The 21,157-nt window shown below is 38.2% G+C and overlaps 1 protein-coding gene across 2 annotated transcripts in view; it reads left to right on the top strand.

Annotated features, from left to right (window-relative positions):
• The window catches only part of Gria3 (glutamate ionotropic receptor AMPA type subunit 3), a 263,616-nt gene that overhangs the window by 228,257 nt on the left and 14,202 nt on the right, over nucleotides 1-21,157 (top strand). Inside the window, exons 13-14 of one of the 2 annotated variants that reach the window (XM_038316291.1) lie at nucleotides 18,260-18,507; nucleotides 19,058-19,172. In XM_038316291.1, coding sequence (XP_038172219.1) covers nucleotides 18,260-18,507; nucleotides 19,058-19,172 — 363 coding nt within the window. The remainder of the gene's footprint in view (nucleotides 1-18,259; nucleotides 18,508-19,057; nucleotides 19,173-21,157) is intronic. The other variant, XM_038316290.1, reaches the window with a different exon arrangement.

Genomic DNA, 21,157 nt, shown 5'->3' with positions numbered 1-21,157 from the left:
AGATGCTGGTTTCAAATCCAGACTACTGGGTCTTATGTCCCCACTCAAGATGCTGGGTCCTAAGTAAAGACCTCTGTAGTGATTCCAAGCAATTCTATTTAGCTGTAGGCTGAACAGGAAGACCCCTGGAAAATGACAAATTGGGGGAGGGGAGTGAAACTACAGGTGAATAATACCCAAAGACCTCAAAATTTTTCTTATTTTGACCTACATTTTTGTCCTTTGAGGCAGATAACCCCCTTCCTTTGACTGGATTGCCCTTTGACTGGATAGCTCTGGCTTAAGCAGAACTGCTGTGTTAATGTCTATATGGATCATACAGGGAGCCCCATGGTTCAAGGTTCCTCTCCTGAAAGACTGTGGATAGTCAGGTCCAAACACTGGTTAATAGTGAAGACTGTCAGTCAGTATGACATAGGTAATAGCTTGGGTGACTATCCCCAGATAATAGTCAGTATGGGGAAACAGAAGCAGTCAAGTCTGGAATGAAAAGTACACAAAAAATTTCATAAAAAGAAAGAAAATGAGACCGAATAGGTGGAATACTCAGGAACTTATAAATCAAAGCCTGAATGTGAAGGTTGCTCTTTCCCCCATATAACGTGTTGGATCTCAGGGGATCCGAGTTTATGTAGTGGTATATGTAATTTTGTTATTACGTTTGTACTTGTGGTAGGAGTTGGGTGCATGTCCTATGGCAGGTGTGTGGAGCTTGTTGAACAACTTGAAGGAGTCAGTTTTCTCCTTGCGCCATACAAATCCCAAGGATTCAACTCAACCCACTAGCCTGCCATTCCTCTAATAGTGTTTTTACAGATGCTGAAGGAATCCCAAGCTTCAAAATTCCCCAGGCTAGAGACCAGTAAGTAATAAACAGAGCTGGACTCTACACGTGGTAGCTCGAGTATTAAAATATGGTTCGAATCTCTGGGCAAACAAAATGTCTTTTAAAATGCAAAAGGACACAATGAGGGATTACACCAGCAGCTTTGAATTCTTAATCATTGCCCGAAGCGCTCTCTTATTATTGCATCACCCTTCCATTTCCTCGTTCTTTTGTATACCTTTTCTGATGAGACAGTTCTACAGGGAGCTCCATGGCTCTAAGTTTGAAACTCAGTGGTATTTGTGTAGGCATGAGCCAGATCACTTGGAAAAGCTCAAAATCCAGAGGAAGTCAGTGACTTCAGGAATATGAACAGAACTTAAAAGCAGTACAGAAGGGAAAGCTGGAATCAAAGCCCAGAATCTCTTGCCCTTTGGCCAAAAGCACTGTCTTGATATACCACTTCCTATCCTTTACTCCCCTTTACTTTGCCTATTTGTGAGAAAGCCTACACACACACACATACACACACACACACACACACACACACACAAACACACACAATTTTTATCTGACCCTATTTAAGTGTGAAGCCTCCTGTGAGTGAGTGGATTTGACCGACCAGTAAGAGGACTATGAACTGAAGCTGCTTTTACTAAGGAGGGTTAGTGTGATACATCCTTCTAAAAAATTGTAATATGATCAATAGCAGGATTGTATGCCTTAAATGAATCAATGAACTCTCTCTATTTTTTTAACCGTCTCTCAATTTTATTTCTTCTACACTGCCAGAGCCATTTAAACGTACTAAGGGTATTGGTTAAATAGAAGTATAACTGTTATCATCAAAGTCTCCTACCCACAGAGTGGTCACAAAGTGTATTCAATATAGGCAACAGGGTGGTAATAGACTTCCAGTTCTTGAGCAGAAGAGACATGCCCTCCTGCCCAGAGGCTAGGTAGCATAGCCTTTCTTCACATCTGTAGTCATATAGGCAGTTGATAAATTTTACAATCTGTGTAGCCTTCATGGATTAAAACTGAGTGTGGAAATCATTAAAAATCTCTACAAGGTTAAGCCAGAACTCTTAATGAGTTACATAGAGTGTTCATCCACAAATCATTTGCACCTCTGACAAAAATTTAAGAAAGAGCCTGTTCCCTCTTCATAGCTTTCTTTTGGGTATCATCATCCCCTGAAGAAAAAACTGTGGGTACATAAAAGAGCCTTTTACTATCGCTGGAGAGTAATTTTCTCTCTTTCATAGACACCTGCTCAGTTTTTGTAGGGCTGGTCCAGTTTTTTTCCACATTTTGTTCCACTGGGATTCTTATTGTTACCATGGATACCTCTTTCTGCCCTTGGCACTTTGGGGATGCTGTAGAACATCCATTATATCGAGACCCCCCACCTTGAGTCACTTTGTACTGGCTTTTTTTTTCTTCCCAAGCAATTTCTGGGCCTGAACTTCTGCCAACATAAAGATTAAGGAGGACTAGTTAAAACATTAATACTTTGATTCTCTTCCAAATCTTTACCTATACAGTTTAGCTTGAAGTCTACTTTAAGTAATCCATCTATCAGAAAATTCACAACAAACAAAAGAAATTAATGGAAATTATTCATGCTGGAGACATATTCTTCCCTGGATAACAGAAATCTCTTAATGTGTTTTGCTGTTTAGAGATCATTAACTACTTGTCAGAGAAAGCTAGACAGAGAGCTTTCTGAAATAAGCATAGAACAGCTCATGCACTGGTTGAGAAAGAAAATTTGATTTTCAAAAAAAGAATCTGCAGTATGACAACTTTTCTAAGAATTTATCTGTTGTAAGCCATACTCTTATCTAAGCAAAGCAGTACAAACCAGGGAAAGAAGAATTCAAAGAAGTTTAGATCATACTTACATTGAGTCAGTTACATTGGCATGGTTGTGTTATTCCGGTAGTCTAATGGTTAATCCTGGATGCTCCTTTTTACACACAGGTCATGTTTTTAATATTTTTGAATCCATGCCTTACTATATATGCAGCAGGAACCATCATGGTGCTAAGGCTGAAACAATGAGAAACTTCACAATTCTGCATTCCTTGATTTTGTTTAAATTTGTAACCTTAATGTGCATTAATAATGGCCTGTTTTGCATATCTGTTTGATTGTACCGTCTTAAGGATTCATTTAAACCTGGGGAGGACAGCATGACTCCTACCTGCCTCTCATTAATAACATACTTTTCAGCAACTAGATAATGAATGGGTTGGATATAAATCAGTAGAAACGCAGATTGCCATTAGGTAGAAAAAGGGGGAGCAATCTCCAAATAGTTTCGAGACTGAAAGGGGAAAAGCTACACATCTTAGAGAGAGATGACTACATAGGAAGGCATGCAATTAAATATTCTGATGCTCTCACATGTCAGACAGTGAAATTTCCTAGTAGAAATGAACTTTTACAAATGACTTTGAATTGGGGGGATTGATGAAAACAAGTAGTTTAATCACAGGAAAGAAAACAGCCTAGTTCTTGGTCACAAATTATCCTAATGGCTGAGACAGGGCTGTGTATGCAGTTCTTAAGTGTGTTGACTTTCATGTAGAGACACACTTGGTAGAGACAGGCAAGGATGATAGTGATCAGTAATTCCAGCAGATAAGTCTGTAACTGGTTGATCGGAGTCAGCATAGAAGACAAGCAGAAGCATCTTAAAGGAGAAATACACAAAATGTATTATTGGCCTACTCCACTCTTCTACAATAACAACAGATAATAACACTCTTGCTCAGGATTTAGGGGGCATGCTTTTCAAGTTACAGTATTTCTTCAGTGATAAGTTGCTGGCACAAAAGTGAGGATTTAAGGGAAATGCATTTCAAAGCAATGACTGCCAATAAATTATCCCACAGGCCCCAAGTTTCTCAGGCACTAGCAAATACATAAAATTTGGAAACACAATCTTTGCTTTTAATTTCCTTTTATTTGTAAGTCCTTTAAATTCATTATGGTTTCTTCCTACATTTTGACTACTGATCTTTACTGGAAAAAAAATGATATCGGAGACTACCTGAAATTCAAGTTAAATGAAAGAATAATGTGATCTTGTTTACTGTAAAAAGTTTTCAGATTATGAATTCTTTTATTCTTTGAGAATTTCATATAGTACATTTTTATCATATGCTTTTCTATCCACCAACTCTTCCCAGACCCTTCTACCCACCAAATTTTGTATGCTTTCCTCTTAAAGAAAAGAAAAATGCAGCTTAAATTCATGGAGTCCAATTTGTTAGCTAATGCTCATGAGCATGAGGCCTGCCCTGGAGTTGGTTTGATAAACCCAGCATTACTCCATTAGAGAAGACTCATTTTCTCTCTTCCAACAATTGTCAATTGCAAATAACTTCTTTGCTAAGGGAGGGACTAAGGACCTACTTCCATTTTTGTGCAAGAATTTTGTCTGGCTCGAGCCTGGGCAGGTCATAGTCTGTGAGTTCACATACACATCTGCCATGTTGTGTCTGAAAGATGCTATTTTCGTGGAATCATCCACCACCTCTCCCTCTTCCCATCTTTCCCACATCTCTTCCGCAAAGATTTAAGACCTTTGGAGGAGGCTATGATAAATCTCTTCCATTCAGGGCTAAGCATTCTAAAGTCACTCACTCTCTGCATGTTTCTGACTCTGATTTTATTTCTGCTCAACAGTAGCAGAAAAACAAGCAAGGCTGAATGTAAAGCAATCTAATTTTCTAGTTGAGCCTCTAAACCAAAAGCAACTTGGCTTCAGTTCACTATTCTGTTTCCTGTTCTATTGTTGTTATTTGTTCCCTAAAGGGGTTTAACTTACAAATCTACAATTTGGCAGCATTTGTTTTAGTTTGGGACTTTTGAAATAACTTGCTCCAAGTATTTGGTGACTGTATGACAGAAACCAAGCCAAATGACTTTGACATTCAACTTGCCTGATTCCCAGGGAATTAGCACCATAGAAAATGTTAAGCCTGTTTTCCTTTGGTGACTTGAGGCCAATGTACAGCAGTAACCTTAACACAAATGTAACCTAGGGCGCAAACAGTGGGTAAAAAAAAGCCCCTGAAGCCACTGGGCAGTCACTTAAGATTTTAGAAGAAAGTATCTCTGAAGGTCTACCACTCTCAATTTTGATCATACACGACATCTCAACCCATCTAGCAGAGCAGATAAAGGAAAGAACTCTTGAAAAAATAATGGGGGATTTTTGAGCATTGCTTCTTGGCTGCTCATCCCAGTTATAATTGTCCCCTTGGGAAGGAGACTTGAAGAGACACAGTCCAAACAATATAATAACTTCTAGAACCAGAGGAAGAGTATCAAGCTGGCTGGAAATTTAAATAGCATTCTCAATTTTTTTCTAACAAGCATTTTCTTGTGTAATAATCTGTTCCTTTGAAGGAAATTGTGGTTCTTGTTTAGACGTAATAAGAATATTCTTTCATAGCACACCTAGCCATGGGAGGTCATTTATTTTCAATTTTACACAAATAGGTTAAGTTGAAAAGAAAGTCTCAGCATGGGTGTGAGGAATTTTTGCTTGTATAAATAACACAACTTTGCTTTCTCTGGAGAGGCTTTTCATAAACACAGGCTGGCTAAGCAAATTCAGAGCAAAAAAAAATAAGTAGGAGTTCTGTTTCTCCATTTGATGCAACCATTGCCTGCGTCAAGAGCAAAAGGCAGGAGAATGGTATACAGTAGACAAAAGCAGTCCTTTCTGTCTTCTTGCTGCAATTCTGAGACTTCGCTCCTCTAACTACTGATTATAAATTAATTAAAGGGGCTGGAGAGATGGCTCAGTTGTTAAGAGCATTGCCTGCTCTTCCAAAGGTCCTGAGTTCAATTCCCAGCAACCACATGGTGGCTCACAACCATCTGTAATGAGATCTGGTGCCCTCTTCTGGCCTGCAGACATACACACAGACAGACTATTGTATACATAATAAATAAATAAATATTTTTTTAAAAAATTAATTAATTAATTAATTAAAAATGAGTTTAAAATTCTCTTCTTTAGCAGTACTAGCCACATTTCAAGTAGGGCATGCATAGACAGAAACCAGCATAATGGATAACACAGCTATAATGAGATCAGTTTCAGGACATTTCTGTTAATTCTTTGAGCTTCTTGAACATAACAACCACATCTTATATACCACCATTCCCTACTGTGTCTATCACGGTGTCTGATGCAACTTAAATGGTGTCTTCTATGTTGTCGGGAGTTATGCTAAACTTGTTATTGGCAGTCTTTTATTTCATCATTTCAAAACTACTATGAGATAGGTCCTATTATTATTCTCATTTTTCAGATGAGATCCAGAGATTTAGTGAAATTAACTGATTTGTCTAACATCACATAGCGAATAGGTACCCAAGCCAACTCGGTGTAAGATCAAGACCAGTGCCCTACAAAGAAAACCACCACATAACTTCAAGTTTCACCATGGACAGGTAGGCCCTTCCAGAGCACCAGTGACCAGGTCATTCATCCACAGTACTCTCACTGGTTAAGGCAGAATAATGGCAGCTTGGGATCTGTCCATAAGCATGAGAACTAGGGGTGTAAATGAATATGCTGGTGTGAGTTTAGGTGTTAGGTATCAGATTAAGTTGCTATTTTGTACTTATCTAAATAGATTAACAGAAAATTAGTGGTTTTATTTGTCATTTTTCATATGGAGACCACTGCTTTGACCCCACTGATGAACCTTAGTGAAACGTAATCATTCTGTGAAGTCACCCTCACTTGCTTCATTTACCAGAAGGTTCTATGGGCTTTCATGCAGCATATTTGTGCCAGGACATGCAAATGCCAGAAAATCAATTTTCCTGCAGCTTTCACAGTCAGTGAGTTTGCCAGACAAAACCCCAGCCAGCCACTTTTTTCTTAAAATCAGCATAGCTCCTTTAGAAATAATACTTACTGGAACACTTCTCACAGAAAGGAAGAAAAGACTTAAATCTAAATCCAACTATTCAAAGTGGTGAGCCCAGGAAAGGGTGAAATGTGAATATATTGAACAGTTAATGACCCCATTTGACGTTCTAAGATAGTTTTTACCAAGTATCTAGTCAATCAGGTCTCATTCAATCTATGCCTCAGTGGCACTGGCAACACAAAATCTGTCACCGTCTGTACACTTGCCATCATGTGCCCCAATGTTATCTGCCTTTCATTCCTGCATTAGTTTCTTTTCTTGTTCCTGAAACAAAATACATTACCAAAGAAACTTAAGGATTTATTTTCGACCAACAGTATCAGGAGATACAGTCCATCCTGGCAGTGAAGATGTGGGAACAAGAACATGAGTGTATAATCTAATTTATTAAGGACTTACTATATACTAGGCCCTTTGGTAGGAGTTTTTATGAATTATTTTATTTCTATCCTATCCCTTTTTCAAAGAGAGCTATTAGAGTCTTAAAGAAATTTAAGTAACTTGCCTAAGTCAAGAAGAAGACATTATCTCTAACAGTAGGATATAGAGTCTTGTGAGAAACTAGCAGGTTTAACTTAATTTGTGCCTTTTAACTCAGGTATGTGGCTTCTAAAAATGAACCAGTCGAGATGATTAAGGCCACAAAAAAAATCGCACCAAAACAGTGGGTCTATTGAATGTACACTATCCATTGGAGCCTAAAGGGATCGTCAGGAAAGGCAATGATTTCTCCTCTACCTGACTCTCATCAGTAGCAAATAATTCAGGAGTATAATCAGAATACATTAATGCATGTACAAAACTGCAAAATAACAAACCATCAATATAAGAGCAAACAAAGGGGAGTAATAATTTTAAAATGAGTCAAAAAATTCTATTTCAACCAGTTCACTGACATTTTTGGATCAGTCTCATGAGAGTAATTCCTCCACTAAGAGGCAGCTTGGTGTGGAGGGGCAGGTGGAATGCAAAGTCTTTCCGTTTCCATCTCTGCTACCTTAGAATTATCATTTTCCCTTTCTTAGCTATAGAAGTAGAGAGAAGGTAGAAAATCTATACTTCTTTGTGAAACAATCTGAGTTTAAATTTCAACTGTTCATGTATGCACTAAATTAACATTTACCTGTAGTACACTCTGTGACAGCCATTGTTCTAAGCGCTGAAAATGGATATTTTCCCATTGTGTTGAGTGAAACAAATGAACAAAATAAGTGAATGCGGCTCCAGATTAACAAGAACAACAAATAACAGTATATTTTCATCTGGACTTAGTGCAATGAAAAAAGAAGTTGGTGAGCCAACAAAATGTTAGTGGTGCCATTTCATCGCAGCCAAGTGCAGAAGACTTTTTCTGGACACCTAACTGAAGTGAAAAAACAGGCTACTTTCAGACAACTCGAATATGCTTAGTCTCACTTGGCAAAAGAAGCCAACGGTAAATTGAATCAGAATAGAAATCTGACTGTGTATGCCAGCAAGGGACACTAGAGAGGTCACCGGAAATTTCGCTGAAGCTACAGTTTGGAAAGGAGCCATCTGAAATAGCATTCCTTAAGGTAGGAAAGAACCTGTCGCGAACTGTAGAGACAGTGTGAAAATGTTAGGCAAAGGCATTTGCAATGAGTTCTTGACAGTTGAGGGCAAAGCTCAGTGTCAGAGCTAAAAGTGAAGTCTAATTCCACTGAAGTTATCTAAGTGCCCAGCCCCCAAAATAACTCAGACAGGGTCACAATCCACCAATAGAAAAGCTAATAATAGAACCCAGGAAGCATTTCCTTCTCCTCTTCTCCCTGTTCTTACCAATACTCATGCACAAGGCAGTCATTGATGGAAGCCAAAGGAAACTGAGAGTGTTTGTCTGATGTAGAAGGAGCAGCAGGCTGTGTCCCGCCACCCGGCTAGCTTTACACCCGAAATAATTACATGGAAACTGTAGTCATTTAAACACTGCCTGGCCCATTAGTTCTAGCCTTTTATTGGCTAACTCCCGCATCTTGACTAACCCATATCAAATAATCTGTATGCCACCACAAGGTCGTGGCTTACTGGCATGAGTCTAGCCAGCATCCGTCTCGGGAAGGGGAATCATGGCATCTGCCTGACTCTGCTTTCTTTCTCCCAGCATTCTGTTCTGTCTACTCCACCCACCCATGTTCTGAACTATCAGACCAAGCAGTTTATTAATTAACCAATGAAAGCAACACATATAAAAAAAGACCCACCTGCATCAGTCTGAATGTTTGAAGGAAGGACAATGAAATTGAGGTTTGAGGCATGTTTTAGAAATGAAATCACTTCTGGTGTTCCTTGGTCCAAATAAAAATAAAAACTATTTCCTATGTTGGGTGGTGGTTGTGAGATTCAGTGGTTCGCAAAGCACCTCATCAGAAGTACTAACTTCTTCAAAGCCCCATCAGATGTGCTCTTCTACATCTGCCTCAAATTGTCTTGTTCCTTTATGTAATGCAATATTAATTAATACTAGGGGTCTACAGCAGGGTTACAGCGAGTAACAGGATTACTCTTGATAGGAGCAGGCCAGGACTAATTTCAAAGTTATTACCCATTCCCAAAAGTTCTGGAAAGTCCTTTTAGAAGGTAAATTGCTCTCTTTTATCAAAGAGGAGATGGTCAATGTTCCAGTAAAGCAGATGGGAGGTCCAGGGGAAAGGTCTGTCTGTAACCTCCAATTCAGCAGACATGGGTAGTGTCTCAGCATCATTTATCACTGTGTGATCTTAGAGAAATTGTTCAATCAGCAGCAGATCTTTAAATTTCCATATCCTTTAAGATGGCATGTTGCTTGGGACTTTCCTGAAAATTAGCATAGTTTTTCCAAGGCTTGTCTATTTGAAGTGACTTTATGGTAAATGGATAGATACAAATAGATAGAGACAAAAAGATGTCTCTTCAAGTATCTCTTGCCCATTGCCCTCTCCCCTTTGATGCCCCAATTCATAAAACCAGAGCTCATTCTTTCATTCCACCAATATTTATTGAGCCCTACTGGGTCCAGACTCTGTTCTTGGCTCTCAGGTTCCAACAATCAATGAACAACAGCTGCTGGAGCTACCCCCAAGGGATTCGAAGGTGTATAATTGAGATGATGACATGTGTAAAGTCACCTTGATAGTCAACAAAGTATAAGCCAATATAAAATTTAAAGATATCCAACTTTCTTCTGCTTCTAGCAGTGAGAAATCGAAGGACCCTCTGAATAAGAAAAGGAGACACCTGCAAGGTTGTGTGGCAGGCAAAGTTCTTGCCATAAAATTCTCTCCTTCGTGTACTTAAACCTACTATTAGAACCCTTTTCTTTTTATTTAGACCAAAATGGGGAAATGTTGCGAGATATTTGATTACACTTTGTAAAGATATGTCACTGTGATTGGCTTAATAAAAATTTAAATAGCCAAAAATAAACTACTATTAGAAATTTCCATTGTCTGAGTCACAACTAAGGAATGTCTGGACCTTGATGTAGTGGCAGACACCTGTAACACAAGCACTCAGGAGAGTAAGACAGGATTGTAACAGGCTAAGTGTGGAGGTCTACTACCTAGTGAGTTTCAGTCTAGACTACCCAGTAAGGCACTATAGGAAAAACAGAAATACAGAAAAAGAGATTTTGTGGGGGTGAGACTTCTGAGTATGCCTACACTATTCATACCTTATTGTACCTCTTTGAGTCTCCTACCTGCCCACCTCACTAGGACATACATGAATAATAGTCTCTTCTATCCCCATCAGACCTTAAGAAAGACAAAGAGGATGGGGCAGGGGGAGGGGCAGAACTTTCCAAAGCAACTGCACCACCAGCTTCCTTTCCCCTTAGCACCTCACCATGTAAAGTATGCAGTATTTGATCTGCAAGGTAGCATTTGCTCATAAATATTCAGAAGGACACGCATAATACATGGATTCAGTAAGTGCTGAGTTCAGGCATGGTGAAGCCCAAAGACGCCTTTTTGACTTTGTAACAGCTGTTAATAGCACATGAACTCTTTTAAAAAGAAGAAATTTCACACGGGCTAAGCAACACAAAAGGAAACTCATATTATAGTTTACAATTACAGTCTCTTAATTAAAGGTTCAGTCTAGAGATGAAGCTGAGTAAACTGTCAAGCAATATCATAAATTTAGAGGGAGGAAAATGAGTCCTTGGAATTCTTATCTTACTTCCCTTGCTTGCTGTTCTATACATGATGGACTAGTCATAAATGGAACTTTTTAAAATGCCAAGAATTCCATATTCTTTCTGGGGACATGAATCTCCCATTCAAATAAAAATGAATTCCTTAGACAATGCAGAAGCCCCTTTAATATCAGTGAACCCCTCCATGATGACCAAGGATGCTATAAAAAAAAAAGATATGGGTCTCTGAGGGAGTCTGACAATTATATTATGGGGAAGGTAGAAGTTGAGCCCTCCAAAGCCAAATCTAGCCCTTCTGTGGTATTTGGATATGAGGTTAGCCTTGCACACAAAGCAATGTGGTTTGGTAACAACAATCACCAAATAAATAAATAATGCCTATTCTCCCTTCAGTAACACTGGGCATCATGTGCTCAAATCCAGGTTCCCTGACCTTTCCCTCATACTATGCTGTCAAACTATTAATTCGTATGTGTTTGGGCCATAGAGAAGTTACAAACCCCCAAACTACTCTCCTTAGAAACAACATAGTACTTTGTCCTCTGGTAGAAAGCTAATACTATAAAACAAAATTGCGTATTTTTCTTCTGTTGACAGTGATGTATTGGTCTGTTTGATTCATTCAATTAATTCTAGATTATCCATGTGAGGAAAAAAGTCTATTGAAAGGAAAATGTTTTCATATCCAGATCATGATATGAGATAGTTCCTTTTATATTTATATTTTTATATTTATATATCAAGCACATTTATATTTATATATCAAGCACATTTGTGGTCAAGCATGGTGGCACATTTTAGGGGCAGACTGAAAAAAATTAAAAACACATCTGAAAGATTATGATCAGAAAAGAAGAATGAATTAGGATTCTTGTCAGGCAAATCCAAAAAAAAGGTCCTTATATGTATACCCTACAAAAGAAGTAGTGAGGAGATAACTGTGATGGTAGACTTCAGACTATCCACTGTGTGGGAAAGAGAGCACAACAGAAAGACATTTCTTTCAATTTGACCTTCTCCATTACAGAGAAACCCACCTTGTAAGAACTAAAGATACCTCACCAGCAGAGGCATTTGAACAGAGGGGGCTTCATTGGATGGGAGGTTGAGGAAGATGGCTTTGAAAGTGTCTCTGAGCTCTGTTACTGTATTGTTCTACTGACTCCAAGTGGATGTTCTGTTGACCAAATAGATTTTCCAGTTTAACACAGGGAAAAAGAAGAAAATCATACTAAATAGGTTTCCTCGGGAATAGGGTTCTGGTTCATCAATATTTTAATGTATAAGCTTCAACCATACTATAAAACATAAATTTTACAAGGGAAATAGGCTGGTGAGATGACTCAAAGAATAAAGGCATGTTCTACCAAGCCTGATGACCAGAGTTTAATTTCCAAGATCCCAATGGTGGAGAGAGAATACCAACTCCTGTACATTATCCTCTGACCTCCAAGGCATGCCATACAGGGGTGTGTGTGTGTGTGTGTGTGTGTGTGTGTGTGTGTGTACTACTAAATAAATAAATGTAACTTTAAATTTTAAGGGAAAATTGCCACACTACCTTTCTTCCTCCACCAACAAAAACTAAAAATCAAAAGTCAAAGGTTAAATATTTTTGTTAATGGCAGATCATAGATGTTCTACAGGATTATACCTAAAAATCCAATAATACTTAAACGTGATAGCATTTATAAGATAAAGTCATGATTCTGCAAATATGGGACTAAAGTAACTTATGATGCCATTGAAATATATCCTGCCACTAAAGCAAATTTGGAATCTGAGAATGCTTTAACCTGTTAATTTCTAATAATCTTTTGAAGTAGGTGTTTAAAACCCATACCATTTTACAGATGAGGAAACTGATATGTAGAGGCTAGAAAATGTACGCACCTAGCAAGAAGGATTCAAACCCAAGCAGTTGACTCATTGCTCTTTTATATATATATATATTCTTTGGAGGTTATGTTTCCCTTCTTCCTTTTCTGCTGTCCAACCCTTCCTGTGTCACCCATCTTTTGCTCTCTTCCACATTCTCCATGCTCTTACCATAGCACTATAGGACCATGCTGTACTTCCTTGTGTCCACTGAATAATTCTATTGTCACTGAAACACCACTAGATTGCACTAGATTGCACAAATGCCACCATTACAAAGATGCACGGGCAGACCCGTGACCTGAGTGGCAAGTGAGTCACTAATCACTGGCTTCCACATAACAGATTTGCGGGTCCCAGGATTCAAATTTTCACCTGCACACATGCACACAAAATTTACATCTTTGACCTTCACGCTTTATTACATGCAAATAGTTAGAAGCATGGCTGTGGAAGTCGTTGATGCTAGAGCACTAGCTGATCTGCTCTTGTGGATTAATTAATGTGTTCCTGTTCCATCCATATATTTCTTCTTTGGATTTCCTTTGCTAATTACCTAGCAGTCTTATCTCTTGGCTTCACTACATAAGTGATTCTATTTTTTCCCTTTTTCGACACAATATGGCACTCTATGGGATGAAGGAAATGAATCATGGCAGGTTGGGGAAAAATGAACTTGTTATTACAGATCCAGCCATAATTTTTTTAAATTGAAGTTCAGATGACTAAACTAATATTCAATCCCTTTTATTGCTTTTGGTATTTCAGCCAAAATAAAAGTCTCTAAAAGAGAAAATTCTAATATTTATTTTCTCTTCTTTTTTATCTGAATATGCCATACTGTCAGTAAAATTCTAGCTAGTAAGATAAATGCCTTTGCTTAATTTTTCTCCCTTGTGAGTCATTTTTTTCCTTTCCCTTCCACCTTTATTCAGAAACTAGTCATCAACCATGGCCCAGTCACTTCTGCCACTTACCTACTTGACTTTACTGTATCCATTAGTGCATGCTATATGTAGCGCATACATTTCAATGTGCCCACTTCAAACATTGCCCACCATTTATTCTCCTAGAAATGCATCATTTAACTAAAGGAATAAATACAATCTATATCAGCAATCAAAGGACTCAACTAAATGATGAAGTAAATTAATCCAAAACAGAACATGCTTGGAGCAGAATTCATGGACTTGCCTTTGGCTTATAAATTTATCGATGTTAGTAATGGCTGCTTTGCTAATAATATTGGATGCAAATTGTTCAACAACTCCCTCCTCCCTACCATAATCTCATAATCATATCCAATTGTGCCAAAATAAAGAACAAAAGAAATCAATTTATACAAAAATCATGCCATCATAATGCTGTCTTTAATGACAAGGGAGAAAATTATAAATATAGCTTATTTACAGATTGAAGGGTTATATAACCATTAAAAAGTAGATGTGCTTATTCTGATAAAACCATAAGAATAAGTACAAGTTGGTAATAAAGACCAAATTATGATAGTTGTTAGCTTTGGGGAGAAGGGAGAGATACATGACCATGGAAGACAAATAGGTCAATTTTAAGTAACTACATGGCTTACTTTCTTAATTTTCTAGAAGACACATGAGTGTTCTTAAATGATATTTATATATTTATGTGTATCTTAACTATTTACTTTTTGTTAATTTTTGGTGGCAATAAGCCAGGAAATTGCTGTCAAAGTAAAGTCAGTGACAACATACTTCATTATAACACTTACAAAATTGCCTTGTCTATCAGATGGAGGCAATGTATGATATAAACATACATATCTGTGGGTCATATTTAAGTCTTCAAAGACATTGCTTAGCTGGTTGATAGGTTTAGCAAAAGATAAGGCCCATTAATCTTTAGAAAAACTTGAGTTCTAGAATTCTACAGTATTATAAAGCTAGTTGTGGTGGTCATTTTTAATTGTCTTAATAACTTTTCTGGTTTTTGAAAGATAGCGTATCTCTGTGTAGCCTTCATTGTTCTAGAATTGGCTCTGTACACTAACTCAGAGATCTGCCAGTCACTGCCTCCTGAGTGCTGGCATTAAAGGCTGGCTTCATCTTGACATCTTTTGATAGTAATGTGGCTGTCTCCCTGACCAAGACTAAGCTTATTATTATATAAATATATCATTAGTGACTACCTTGTGTGAAATGGTGCTAACTGCCAATATGGCTAGCAAAATGAATAAGGCATAGACTTTGTCCTCAAGAAATCCTCAAATAACAAGAGGAAAGACAGACATGTAGCTAACTCCCCTTAATATGATCTAGCAAGTTCTAGAGCAAAGGACTAAGTAGCAGTCAAAGTCTATGGTAGCAGGAAAGATATCATTAGAAGTAATAGACAGCATTTGTTCTGGATCTTACAGGAATAATAAGGTAATTGAGGCAAAAGCAAAAACATAGTCAAAGGCATCAAATTGATTACAGTGAATAAATAGTCTAGTGTGACTGGGCCTGAGGAAAGTACCCTTGGATATCAGAGATAAGACTTACAATTTTGTTCTATAGATTTTAAGAAAACTTTGGAGAATTTTAAGAAAGGTTGTAGTGAGATTGGGTTTGTGCATTGAAAGGCTCCATTGAATAGATAAATTAAGCAAGGAGATCTGTGGGAAGACAATAGAATCAAGACCAAAACAAAAAGATGGAGAGCTTGCCATAAAAAGACTACAATGATAATGAAAAGACAAAAAGGACAGTCTTCACAATATTTTTACATAGCAATAATGAAGGAGACAGGGGAAAGGCAAACCAAACTGTCTACTTTAGGTGTTCAGTGGATGAGTGGTAGCAAGAGCCAGGCTTTTTAATAAAATGTTTTTTAAGAAGTTATCTTTAGACTATCAGTTGGAAATGCCCATTAAAAGGCTTGTTTATTCTTCCCTCAAAGCAAATCTGGAACCTAACCTTAGTTCCACTTCCATTGATCCTATCTTATTCTTGTACACCACCATGTGTACCCTGAACTCTTAGAATAGCCTTCAAAGTAATGGCCTTGCTTCTACTCTGACCCTCCTTCTAGCCCATTCTCTACACAGCAGAGAACTCTTTTAAAATTTGTAATTGAATGTTATCACACCCTCCACCCCCCCACACACACACCTTCTCAAAATCTTCTAACAGTTTCTGATCTCAGGTAAAATAAATCTAAACCTTTTAATGATGATCTACAAGCTCTGACAAAATTATCTTCCTAAACTCGTTTTCTACCAATCTTCCTTTTGTTCATTCAACAATGTCCACCTGTTTTTTTTCTGTACTTTATGCAATCCAAATGTGTTTCTTGAGATTTTTAGTGACTCCATGAGGGTTTCTGTAGGTGTCTAATTACCATAAACATGAGGTTTAATTTTCATTGAGACAGTTCGGAGAATGCCAGGATCTATCTGGACAAGTCTGAGCAAGTCTCAAAAAAATACATTGTTAGAGGAATATGACAGGATAAATAAGGAATATAAATGTTTATATTTCATGTATAAAGGTCTCTTACTAAAAGAAAAATTAAAAGATGCAATACAGGTGACCAAAGTTTAAAAAAGAACAACTAAGCAACTTACCAAACAAGCTAGAATAGATACCAGGAAAGCTCATGGGAGGACACTTGAAATCATGGCATGTGTTTGTGGGTTTTACCATATTATCTCACCTCTGATAAAATGTCATCTGATAGTTTCTATCTAGGGTTTTCATTCCTAAGGTTCTAGTTATCAATTCAATTGGAAGTTCTGGAGTAATTGTGGTCATTCTTTATATTCTCTACAAGGACACACATGGAGCTACAAAGATATTAAATATTTGATACACATTCTGAACTCCATCTAAACTCAAATGAACTTTAATGAGATTAAATTGAAATGGAGAAGATAAAGACAAGAGTGACCTGGACTGATAGAAAAAACTAACAGTTTTTGTGACACTTCCACTTGAATGGAAAGGGCACTATTTGTCCTATTATATACTTCACAACCCCAATTGGTACTCAATAAATATTTGTTGCAAGGGTAGACAAATGACTAAATACACTAATGCAACCTCGAACCCCATTATTCAAAAATAACGCTCCAATGACAGAAAGCTAACAGTTTATTTATTCTGTCCCGGCCATACTTCAGTAGTGCTGTCTTTATTTCTAAGCACTCCAATTTCAAAGAGACATCGCAAATTCAAATAAGCCTATGGTTGAAAGAGCAAAATTCTGAGAGCTTTGGGAGTAGTAACAGCCAATAGAATTTTACCTACTGAGATTAGAGAGGGACATAAGAAAGCCCTTACAATATTTGAAGGATCGCCATATGGAGCAGTAAACAGAATTACTTTGCATAGTTTTACAGGTGGTGTCAATGTTCTAGAAATGAAAAAGATCATCTCAAAACAAGGGAGAACTTTCTTATCATAACTGACCTCCTATGCCATTCCAATTACCTCCTGAGGTAAATACAGGATAAACATACAAAGGGATATCAAGGGGGGATTTCTTTATCAGGAAGAAAATTCAAATGAGAAAATGCCTTCCAAAACCAGATAGTAACTGATTAGTAGGGCCATGAAACCAAGTCAGCTGGCCAGGACTAGAATTTTTAAGTGAATTTGAAAATAGGAGAAAGCATCACAATTTGCAAGGATAAGCACAGTTTGGAGAAATCTATTTTAGAACAGTATGACAGATGTCTGAAAGTGTGTGGACAGTCATAGTGTAGCATAGCTTTGACATTGTGAACTGCAAGAAAATTTGTTTGGGTGCTGGTTAAGAGCAGTTGCTGCTCTTCCAAAGGACCAGAGTTTGGTTCTCAGCACTCGTCTTAGGGTTTCTCTTGCTGTGAAGAGGCACAATGACCATAGCATCTCTTAAAAAGGAAAATATCTAATTGGGACTGGCTTACATTTTCAGAGGTTTAGTCCATTATCATCATGGTGGTGGAATATGGCAGTATGCAGGCAGACATGGTGCTGGAAAAGTAGCTGAGAGTCCTACATCTTGCAGGCAACAGGAAGTGAGCTGACTCACTGAGCATGACTTGAGCATATATGAAACCTGAAAGCCCACCTCCATAGTGACACACTTCCTCCAGCAAGGTCATACCTCCTATTAGTGTACTTCCCTTTGGGGGACATTTTCTTTCAAGCCACCACAGTACCCATGTCAGGAAGCTCACAACTGTCGGCAACTCCATCTTTAAGGGATCTGCTATCTAATCTCTTCTAGTCTTTGAGAGTGCCTGAGTACACACACACACACACACACACACACACACACACACACAAGCATGTATGCACACGTACACACACACACAAATAAAAATTTTAATTTTAAAAACAATTACATTTGAAAGCTACTATACTGTTGTCCCTTCGAGATGAGATGTCATATCTGGCCAGCCAAAGAATTCTTATCTTTTTATTACAGAGATCCAAAATTGCTGTGTACGAGAAAATGTGGTCTTACATGAAATCAGCAGAACCATCTGTGTTTACCAAAACAACAGCTGATGGGGTAGCCCGAGTTCGGAAGTCCAAGGGCAAGTTCGCCTTCCTGCTGGAGTCAACCATGAATGAGTACATTGAGCAGAGAAAGCCATGCGATACGATGAAAGTTGGTGGAAATCTGGATTCCAAAGGCTATGGTGTGGCAACCCCTAAAGGCTCAGCATTAAGGTGGGTGGAATAATATAACAATATCCGTGTTGTTATAGTATTCCACCTACCCTGATGCATTTTGTTGTCATTTTCTTTCTTGTGGATTTTGAGGTAACTTTTAAAGTTTAAAATCTACAATATTCCATGGAGTTAAATAAGACGGTAAATTATGGTTTCATCTATTTAATGCATCCATTTTTTTAATGTTCTCTCTCTGTGTTGTCCTCTCTGACTGTTTGTTGCTGTTTTAATTTTACAGTTCAACGGCTTTTTCAATTTAAATGGTAAAAGCCAAGTTATGGTGACGAATGTTAATTGCATGGATGTGGTGTTCTTGTTACTTTTTTCTCAAAGACAATTTCCCCATCCCGCACACTTCAGTTTTGAGCAAATGTTATCCTCCATGCCACCTTCCAATATTTAACCCTGTATTTACTCTACAGACATTTTTATAGCTCCACGTTCTGTGAAATTTAGCCAATTTGTCCTCTTGTGCTCCTTTTTTATACGTTAACGATTTCCTAAGCATTTGTGCATTTTCTTACAAGTTATGTTTTATCGTTTCAAGAAATGCTGTTAACCTGGCAGTATTAAAACTGAATGAGCAAGGCCTCTTGGACAAATTGAAAAACAAATGGTGGTACGACAAAGGAGAGTGCGGCAGCGGGGGCGGTGACTCCAAGGTCAGCCTCAATGTCACCACAACCGGGTACCCTTAGTGACGAGTAATCGGCAAGACTGTTATCTCATTACTGAGGAGAGAGCACAAGACGCACACAGAAAGTAGGATGACCAGGTTATTCCCCTGGGAACCAGAAAGACTTCAGGGCACTGCCCATATTTTTGATCTAACTTGGGTCCCTTCTTAAACTCCCAGACAGAGGCTTCCTGTCCACACCCTTCTCCTTCCCTCACACGCCAAACTGGTTTCCATATGAAGGTCATTATAGGGTTTCAGGGCCCTAGGCTTTCAAAAGCCCAAGGGTGGCCTGTGAGACTCCCCATTTGCCTCAGTAGAGTTGTGTAAGAAGTCAGATTCAGCCACTGAGATGACAGGATATAATTTGTTTAGTTCTATTTTTTTCTGGGATGTGATGATTGCTTGTAGACGTTGCTTGAGTGTGTTGGGGTGACTTCCATTACCTGGATGAGTGATGGAATGTTCTTCTCTGTATGTAGTGGCTGATTTAAGTAGGCCCCACTTAACTTGAAAAGCAAAGATAACTATAAATTTCAAGTTAAATGGGGTCTTTCTTTAATAGGTCATCACATACAGAGACTTTGCAAAAGGGCTTTTATGCATTTAAACATGTGCGTCGCCTATACTACTACTTGTGTGTGAATCCCTGATTTGGCTTTTCTTTAGCCATGTTTTTGGTTCAGGTAGGTCTACTTGTTATCCAGATTGTCATCATGAGAAAACCCGTCTTACTTGCTATTCCTTGGATTCCTAATATTCTTTGGGGTCATCACCCAAGCAACAGGAAATAGGTGCCCTCTCAGAAACCAACATACCAAGTCATGGAAAAACACTTCGGGTAAGTACAGGAGAGGACCTGAAAACAGAATCCTCTGTGGTCCAAAGGGCTTGAGAATGATACTGAAACATGTGACATCAACTCTTTCACAACCAAGATACCATGGGCATCTTAAGGTGAAGAACAGTGTTTCCCAACCACAGAGCAACAGACAGGCAAGCCAAAACTTTGTTTTTCCTTCAGAGAAAATGGCCATAATTCTGATCCTCTCTTTCCCTCTCCATCCCTCGGGATCCTGGCAGAAAAGCTAGATTGCCAGTCTGCAGTATTATAATACAGGTTTGGAAACACTGATACAGAGCACTTTCAAAGAAACAAATTTTAAAACTGCTACTTCTGTTTATAATCTTACTGGGCATTGGCAAAGCCTTTATTGTAAAACCTTGATTAACAAGAATACACTGAACCAGTGACCTGAATTGTTGGTCCCCATTCCAAACTTCACATTGATGAGAAACATTAATGATACCCAAAATGAGAAGACCTCAAGGAATTGAGTTTTTAAATAGTTGCCATGTGATAACTGCGGCTAGATCACATTCAATTCTTTCTCCTATAACTTCTCTCCATCTGGATTGACCCTCAAATGTCAGAGGCTACTTCTCTGAGTCATGAAAGTGGATACAAGCATTTTAAGGCAACATGTCAGTAGCCAAGGATGAAACAAAGTGAATATTCTTATTAACAGTCCCATCCATTCCTATGGATTCCAATTAATCAAGGTTTTACTTTGTGCCAAAAAGCAGCGACTTCCTCTCTCGCCAATGTAAACTGATGACACTGACAATTTATCCAATCATTTGCTTCATTTGATTTTTATAGTGGCGACCCTGATTGCCCAAAGTTTTTAGCAACTTCCTCCCAGCAGTTTTCTCATGTTATTAGCAAGCCACCAAGAACCTCATTCTATTATTCAAGTGAGTTACAGAATGAAAATGGAGCTGGATTGGATACGTTTTTCTCATGAACTCATCATTCAGAGGAGCCATGGACTGAATCAAAATGACTCTAAATAATCCACCCAGTGCAAGTGCTCACAAGTTTTACAATAACTAGTCTCTTGATGCTTTACACACACACTAACACACACACATACACACCAAGACAAAACAAAACAAAGCAAAACCTGC

Source organism: Arvicola amphibius, chromosome X (genome assembly GCF_903992535.2).
Source record: "Arvicola amphibius chromosome X, mArvAmp1.2, whole genome shotgun sequence".
NCBI lineage: Eukaryota > Metazoa > Chordata > Mammalia > Rodentia > Cricetidae > Arvicola > Arvicola amphibius.
Note: the sequence above shows the minus strand (reverse complement) of the source record. Positions and strands in the feature narration are given on the sequence as shown.